The 8628-nt window shown below is 45.7% G+C and overlaps 1 protein-coding gene across 1 annotated transcript; it reads left to right on the top strand.

The window, feature by feature from the left end:
- The first annotated feature begins 1557 nt into the window (after nucleotides 1–1557).
- LOC146754546 (uncharacterized) lies at nucleotides 1558–4114 on the top strand. The gene has a single exon (XM_085527584.1). The coding sequence runs from the start codon at nucleotides 3193–3195 to the stop codon at nucleotides 4111–4113; it is 921 nt and encodes a 306-aa protein (XP_085383710.1). The 5' UTR covers nucleotides 1558–3192; the 3' UTR covers nucleotide 4114.
- Nucleotides 4115–8628: the final 4514 nt, after the last annotated feature.

Here is an 8628-nt window from a genome sequence, read left to right on the forward strand (position 1 = left end):
GCTCGGACTGGAGAGCGTTGTGCTTGGACTGGAGAGCGTTGTGCTCAGACCGGAGAGCGTTGTGCTCGGACTGGAGAGTGTCGTGCTCGGACTGGAGAGCGTTGTGCTCGGACTGGAGAGTGCCGTGCTCGGACTGGAGAGCGTTGTGCTCGGACTGGAGAGTGCTGTGCTCGAACCGGAGAGCGTTGTGCTCGGACTGGAGAGTGTTGAGTTTGGATTGCAGGGATTCTTTCTCATACCAATATGTGTCTCGTTGATATAGGAGGTCTTCTCTCTCAGCTCTGAGACTCTCTTTCTCATACCAGAATGAATCTCGTTGTTGTAGGAGGTTATTTCTCTCATCAAGGAGACTCTCATTCTCAGCCCTGAGACTCCCTCTCTCAGCATCAAAAACTTCCCTCTCAGAAATGGTATTAAATAAGGCCCGATAAGCATGAGCTAGGCCCCAAGTCATTTGTGCCTCCTGAGATCTGCCTGAGCCACAACATTCCTGTCTGAAATATGCGGTCAAACTCTTGGGATTCTTTAAGTGTTCAGGAGTAAAGCTCCATGACACTAAAGATGTCTGTCTTCTAAAAGTCTCTCCAAAGTCTCTCCACACTCCCTGCCACTCAGTATTCTCTAATTCTAGGGAAGACTTCCTCCTGAGGTTATAAATCCAGATACTGAGTGAGATCACTACAATAACCAACAGTAAATTCAGGGAGATTAATACGATTGACAGTGTGGTCCACTGGGACAACTGGTCAGTCGAAGACTGCTTGAAGGATGCAAAGAAAAAAGGAAGAGCACGCTCAAAAACCACCATTTCCGTACTATTGGTTGCATTAGCTGCATTAGTTGCTCCCTCTGGAGCTGCATGCAAATACCAAGTAAGCGTTGCTAACCGTGCTTTCAATCTATAATACATTCCTATAACTTCATAGGTAAAATGGGCTAGCTTAAACATGGTCCAATATGTTTGGAGCATCATAAAAGAGGAACTAATGAAATGCAGTACCTTATAAAGCCAACTTAGTAGAGAGAACATTTTTATTATTATTATTTTTTTTAATAGAGAGAAAAAAAAAGTTAAAAACGCAAAGCTCAGTAGTGTTTATAAAATAAACCGGAGTATTGGCAGTCCGCCTGGACTTTCAAGGTCATACTCGCAGGCGCAGAATCGCAAACCTAAGATAGCTCCTTAACAAAGAAAAACAACTTGTAGCCCTGTTAAAAGCTAAAAGAGCAACAGAAGAAAACACAGAAAAACAGCAACTCAAATTGCCCGCATTCTCCACCAAAATCTGTCACGGTTTGAACGAAAAAATCCACTTGCACCCGTGACAGGGGCCGTGGGCCCCGCGGGGGCCCTAGGCCAAAAGGAAAAAGTTAATTAGGAAAAGAAAACAGCGTCAACGATCTAAGGAGGCACACTTATTTACTAAATACTATATCGAAATACAGGATAATAAAATATAATATAATATAATTGAAAATTGAGCTAACGAATCAGACAAAATAGGAGAGAGAATGAGTCTCGTAACCGAGAGGCCTACTGTGAAATTTAGGCGAGACGCTGAAGGCTCCCACACACTCCCCTGAACGCCAGAACTCGAAAGAGAGAGATCAGTCTAGTCTGCAACCGAGTTAATATAGAGTCCAGGTCCCGTGACCTATCGTGTTGTTCCCTGGGAGATGTAGTCTTCTTCTGTAAGTAGCAGATTCAGTAAAATTATTCATGCTTTATATGATGTTATGATGTGGAATACTGATAGCAAAATTACAAAATTATTAAACCATGACACCCCACTTATCTCTTAACTGCTGCACATGTGGAGTTGGGGGGGCAGTCAGGGTGGCTGTCGCCATCTTAAGCCATTGTTCTCCCTCCGGGGGTCTGCAAATAAGCGCGCTCCCTGACTCCAACCCTCGGTTCCCCGGCCCCAGCAAAGCATTACCTGGAGCAAACGATTTACTCTCCTCCTTAGCCGCTTCGAGTGCACCCAGGACCAAACCCCAGGTTTTTAATTCCTCCGCTTTATACTCGTGCATTGCTCTTTGGAGCAGGGCAGCGGTGAAAGATTCCCACCGCTCCGAATCAAGTAGATTACTAGGGGAGGGTGAAGGCTGAGCTTTCTGCAAACAAGAAATAACGGCAGCAATCTCCTTCTTAGGAGCATTCCTACCGCAATGAGTTTTACAAACTCGTAATACTGACTTGCGGAATCAAACTCTATAATCCAGAGATGGGTTATAAAGCAGGTATGTTTATTCCAGCGTTGCGCAGCGCCGGGTGCAAGGGGGATAGCTCCTCTAAACTTGCACACCGACTTGTAAAACCGTGATACAGATATAGGTACACCTCATACATAGTCAATGATTTCCCGTAATCCTGATACATATTCAATAATTCTTTATCATGCAGACCCCCTCTTGTTATCGCCCATCTTATCAGGGAGATGCAACTCCTCTTCTGATATTTAAAACATCTAATCCCCTCCTCGCCAGGGTGTCTCAGGGAGATCTCACTCCTTATCTGCATCCTTCCTGCTCTCCCAGACCCACTGTCTCCATTCCTTGTTATTCTAACTAACTAAATCATTTTCTGTAAACTACCTTTCACTATCCCCCTTTTAGCCCCCCTTTATTATGAATTTCAGCAGAGCATCTGTTTCCTGCTTCACTGTTCAATACTACCTTAATGATGGATTGATTCCATGTTTTTTCTGGTGCTCGACACCGTACGTCCTCGCACCCTTTGTATATACCCGGGCCCAAAGTCCCATGGTCTTCCACGGTCTCACCGCAGGATAAACAGCAGCTGCATTCAATTTCGCCCCCTAGGCGCTTCCACGGGATCTAACCATAGGATTCGTGTCCGTCTCGCGGTTAGCCGTCGCAAACTCACTCTCAGAACGTCCTCACACGGGGCGCCAATTGTTGCCTTGTGCAAGGTAACCTTAAGAACTATGTCCCTCATTGAGAATGTGCTTCTGACGGCCCCCTGACCAAGTTACACGCTGATTACACCAATATGGTGAGCTGTAAAATGGCGTTTATTCAACCGCGTGAGCCCCTTATATAGGGCTTGTATTTCAGTCTCATACATATACATTACCGAGCGGGGAAGACCTATCGCGTTACAACTCGAGAGTTCGAGCTGAATCTTATTTACATGTAACAGCCTGTCCATACACGCCCACCGAACTCATGGACCTAGTGCAACGATTTAGGCAAAGGCCAAGGGAAAGTGTTCCAGCTTGGTTATTACGGTTATGGGATTCGGGGGCAGAAAGTGTACTGGTTAGTGGCCCCGAAGTATCCAAGTTGGCCACAATAACAATACATCCTGCCCTTAGGCAGAGACTGTATGCTGGGACTCAATTCCCTGAAGAAAATCATTCAATTGTAGACTGGCTAATGGCTGCTTGCCGTATGGTGTGGCCAAATAAAACTGACATGCCAGTAAACTCAGGGATGTGGTCTTCTATGGAAGACCTTCAAAATTATATACGAGAATTAGGCATGCGAGAGGCTATCTACGAAGATACATTTGATAGCCCTGATATGGTAAGATTCTCCGCAGGAATGAGGGACCTAATTTTACAACAAGCTCCCTCGCATATGTATGGAACACTGGTTTCCATACTCAACCCATTTGTAGCTGCAGAAGCAGCAGTCCAACAAGCTGCCCAATTGGTGGCGGACCTTGGGGAAACTGAGCGCTTACGAACTAAGCGCAATATCAGGGTGATTGAGGATGCCGAGGCTTTTCCAATAGTGCGAGCCAGAAGATCGGCCCCGCGAACCCCTCGGGCAGGACCTGTTAGAGTATCCCGGAAACAAATGTTCAATTATCTGCTCCGGGCAGGCGTTCAATTTTCAAAAATTGATGGTCAGCCCAATCACGTTCTCCTTCAGTTGTGGAAGCAGCTGAAGAATGAACAAAAATTTCAGAATAACCCCAAAAGACCAGGGATAAGACTTATAGAGTGGAGACCAACAACAACATGGAATTTAGAAGACTTTGTAGTTCTGAATAGGAAAAAGAAGCCGCCTCAGGTGCCTCGGGTCACGATACCAGAGGTATCAGAGGTAAAAGACTTGAACCTGGCTCAGTTCATGGCGTGACGAGGGACGTCAGTCCCCCTAGGGCCTCTAGACGGGACCGGAGGCCCTATGTAGAATTGACGATATACTGGTCCCGAAAGAATGTACAGTAGGTTATGGCCCTAGTTGATACTGGGGCAGAGACATCTATAATATATGGGGACCCAAGCAAATTCAAAGATAATGGAGTGATGATTGGAGGTTTTGGGAGACAGACCATTCCAGTCACCCAAACCTGGGTAAAATTGGGGATCGGGCGCCTCCCACCACAAGAGTACAAGGTATCCATTGCTCCAATTCCGGAGTATATATTAGGAATTGATATCTTGTGGGGTCTGGCTCTCCATACAACAGTGGGAGAGTTCCGGCTGCGGCAGAGATGCATTAGTATCCGGGCAATTCAGACAATACTGAGAGGCCATGCAAAACATGAGTCTATTTGTCTGCCAAAGCCGCGCCGGATTACTAATGTAAAACAGTACAGACTCCCGGGTGGGCAGGATGAAATAACAAAAACGGTGCAGGAATTAGAAAAAGTGGGTATTATAAGGCCTGCACATCGCCCATACAGCTCCCCAATATGGCCAGTACAAAAGCCAGATGGAACATGGAGGATGACAGTAGACTACAGGGAATTGAATAAGGTCACGCCACCCGTTCATGCGGCCGTACTCAATATTGCCTCCCTAATGGACACACTAAGCAGGGAAATCAAAATATATCACTGTGTCTTAGATTTAGCGAATGCATTCTTCAGTATTCCAATCAGTGAAGAATCAGTTTGCATTTACATGGGAAGGGAGGCAATGGACTTTCCAGGTCCTACCCCAAGGGTACGTGCATTCACCCACTTTTTGTCATAATTTAGTGGCGCGTGATCTGGCTAAGTGGGAAAAGCCAAATAATGTCAATTTATATCATTATATTGATGACCTCCTGTTAACATCTGATTCATTAGAGGCGGTGAGACAAGCAGCAGATTTGTTGACAGCTTATCTGCAGAAAAGAGGGTGGGCTATAAACCCACAGAAGGTGCAAGGTCCGGGGTTATCTGTAAAATTCCTGGGAGTAATTTGGTCCAGGAAAACCAAAGTACTACCCAGTGCGGTAGTAGATAAAGTCCAAGCGTTTCCAGTCCCTACAACATCAAAACAGTTGCAAGAATTCTTGGTTATATTGGGGTATTGGCGCTCCTTTATACCTCATTTAGCTCAGCTATTGAGGCCATTGTATAAGCTTACGAAGAAGCGTCAATCACGGAATTGGGGAAAGGTAGAACAGGATGCTTTCCAACAGGCAAAATTGGCAGTTAAACAAGCTCAGGCATTGGGTATATTTGATCCGACCCTCCCAGCTGAACTAGATGTTCATGTTACCCAGGATGGTTTTGGCTGGGGCCTGTGGCAACGCCAGAGTTCTGTTCAAACCTCCATTGGATTCTGGTCTCAGGTTTGGCATGGAGCAGAAGAAAGATATAGCATGACTGAGAAACAGTTATTGGCTGCCTATTCGGCGTTACAAGCAGTAGAGCTGATAACACAAACAGCAGAGGTCATAGTTAAAACTTCATTACCAATCCAGAGGTGGGTGAGAGATTTGACTCACCTTCCTAAGACAGGGGTGGCCCAAGCACAAACAGTGGCACGATGGGTCGCCTATCTAAGCCAGAGAAGCAGTCTGTCTTCATCTCCACTTAAAGAAGAATTACAGAAGATCCTAGGCCCAGTGACGTATCACAGTGATACATCAAAAGAACTGATGGTTGCTCCACCAGAGAAGAGTCCCGTTCAGGAAGGAAGATATCCTATTCCTGAAGATGCCTGGTATACGGATGGGTTCAGCAGAGGCAACCCGAGCAAGTGGCGAGCAATAGCATACCATCCCTCTACTGAGACCATCTGGTTTGATGAGGGGGATGGTCAGAGCAGCCAATGGGCAGAATTGCGAGCCGTGTGGATGGTCATAACTAAAGAACCTGGTGACGGCGTCCTGAACATCTGTACAGATAGTTGGGCTGTGTACCGGGGGCTCACTCTGTGGATTACGCAGTGGGCTACCCAGGAATGGACTATCCACGCCCGACCGATTTGGGGTAAAGACATGTGGGTAGACATTTGGAATATGGTCAAACATAGGACGGTATGTGTCTACCATGTCTCTGGTCATCAACCCCTGCAGTCACCAGGAAACGATGAAGCTGACACACTGGCCCAAATCCGATGGATTGAGAATTCACAATCCGAAAATGTTGCCCGTTGGTTACATCAGAAGCTACGGCATGCTGGACAGAAGATAATGTGGGCAGCCGCTAAAGCATGGGGGCTGCCTGTACAACTATCTGATATCGTCCAAGCATGTCAGGATTGCGACGCTTGCTCAAAGATGAGACCGAGACCGTTGCCTGAAACAACATCCCACATTCCTAGAGGATATAGTCCTCTTCAGAGATGGCAGGTTGACTACATTGGGCCCCTCCCTCGGTCTGAGGGGGCGAGATATGCCCTGACCTGCGTTGACACGTTAAGTGGACTGCTGCAAGCCTATCCTGTACCAAAGGCAAATCAAGCGTACACAATTAAGGCGCTTACTAAACTGATGTTTGCATACGGGACACCTCAAGTTATCGAGAGTGACCAAGGGGCTCACTTTACTGGAGCGATGATACAGAGCTGGGCAGAAGAAAACAACATCGAATGGCGATTCCACCTGCCATATAACCCAACAGGGGCAGGCCTTATTGAATGCTATAATGGTATCCTTAAGGCTGCCCTGAAGACAGACTCTCAGTCCCTGCAGGGGTGGACAAAAAGATTATATGAAACCCTGTGGGACCTGAATGAAAGACCTCGGGATGGCAGACCCAGTGCCCTGAAAATGTTACAAACTATATGGGCCTCCCCTCTTAGGATCCAAATTACAGGTACCGATAGTGAGGTAAAACCACAGATTGGTAATAAAAATAATCTTCTGCTCCCTGCCCCTGAGAATTTAAAACCGGGAATCCATAAGATAAATTGGCCCTGGAAGGTGCAGGTAGGACCCAAGTGGTGTGGCCTACTTGCACCTTGGGGGAGATTATTGGAGGTGGGAGGTTCAGTCACCCCCTCAGTGATAGGTACATGGCCTACTGACATCGTGGTCAATACTCCGGTCCTTATTGCTAAAGGAACACCTATTATGTCCCTATGGCAGATCAAGACTCCTCCTCTGGTGCCAGATATAGTTATACAGCCACAGATATCTGGCCAGAGGGTGTCATGGTTTAATAATTTTGTAATTTTGCTATCAGTATTCCACATCATAACATCATATAAAGCATGAATAATTTTACTGAATCTGCAACTTACAGAAGAAGACTACATCTCCCAGAGAACAACACGATAGGTCACAGGACCTGGACTCTATATTAACTTGGTCGCAGAACAGACTGACGTCTTTCGAGTTCTGGCGTTCAGGGGAGTGTGTGGGAGCCTTCAGCCGTTTGCCTAGATTCACAGTAGGCCTCTCGGTTACGGGACTCATTCTCTCTCCTATTTTGCTTGATTCGTTAGCTCAATTTTCAATTATATTGTATTATATTGTGTCATCCTGTATTTCGATATAGTATTTAGTAAATAAGTGTGCCTCCTTAGATCGTTGCCGCTGTTTTCTTTTCCTAATTAACTTTTTCCTTTCGGCCTAGGGCCCCTCCGGGGCCCACGGCCCCTGTCACGGACGCAGGTGGATTTTTCGTTCAAACCGTGACAGATTTTGGTGGAGAATGCGGGCAAATTGAGTTGCTGTTTTTCTGTGTTTTCTTCTGTTGCTCTTTTAGCTTTTAACAGAGCTACAAGTTTTTTCCCTGTTAAGGAGCTATCTTAGGTTTGCGATTCTGCACCTGCGAGCTTGACCTTGAAAAGTCCAGGCGGACTGCCAATACTCCGGTATATTTTATAAACATTGTTGAGCTTTGTTTTCTTTTACTTTTTTTCTCTCTATTGAAGGAAAAAAAGGAAAAAAAAAATAATGTTTTCTCTACTAAATTTGCTTTACCAGGGACTGTGTGCCATTGGTTCCTTTTTTGAGACGCTCCGAACATATTGGGTCATGTTTAAGCTAGCCACTTTTTCCTATGGAGCTATACAATTTTATAATGGATTGAAAGCATGGTTAGCAATGCTCACTTCGTATCTGCATACAGCTCCAGAGGGAGCAACTAATGCAACTAATTATACAGAAATGGTGATTTTTAAGCGTGCTCCTCTTTCTTTCTATGAATCCTTTATGCAGTTTTTGAATGATCAGTGGGCCACACTCTTAACCTCCCTGATCTTACTGTTGATTATTGTAATAATCTCACTCAGTATCTGGATTTATAACATCCGGAGGAAGTCTTCCCTAGAACCAGAGAATACTGAGTGGCAGGGAGTGTGGAGAGGCTTTGAAGAGATTCTCAAAGGACAGACATCTTCAGTGTTATGGAGCTTCACTCCTGAACACTTGAAGAATCCTGAGAGTTTGATTGCATATTTGAGGCAGGAATGTTGTGGCTCAGGC

Source organism: Coturnix japonica, chromosome W, assembly GCF_054131305.1.
Source record: "Coturnix japonica strain WE chromosome W, WE-NBRP24, whole genome shotgun sequence".
NCBI lineage: Eukaryota > Metazoa > Chordata > Aves > Galliformes > Phasianidae > Coturnix > Coturnix japonica.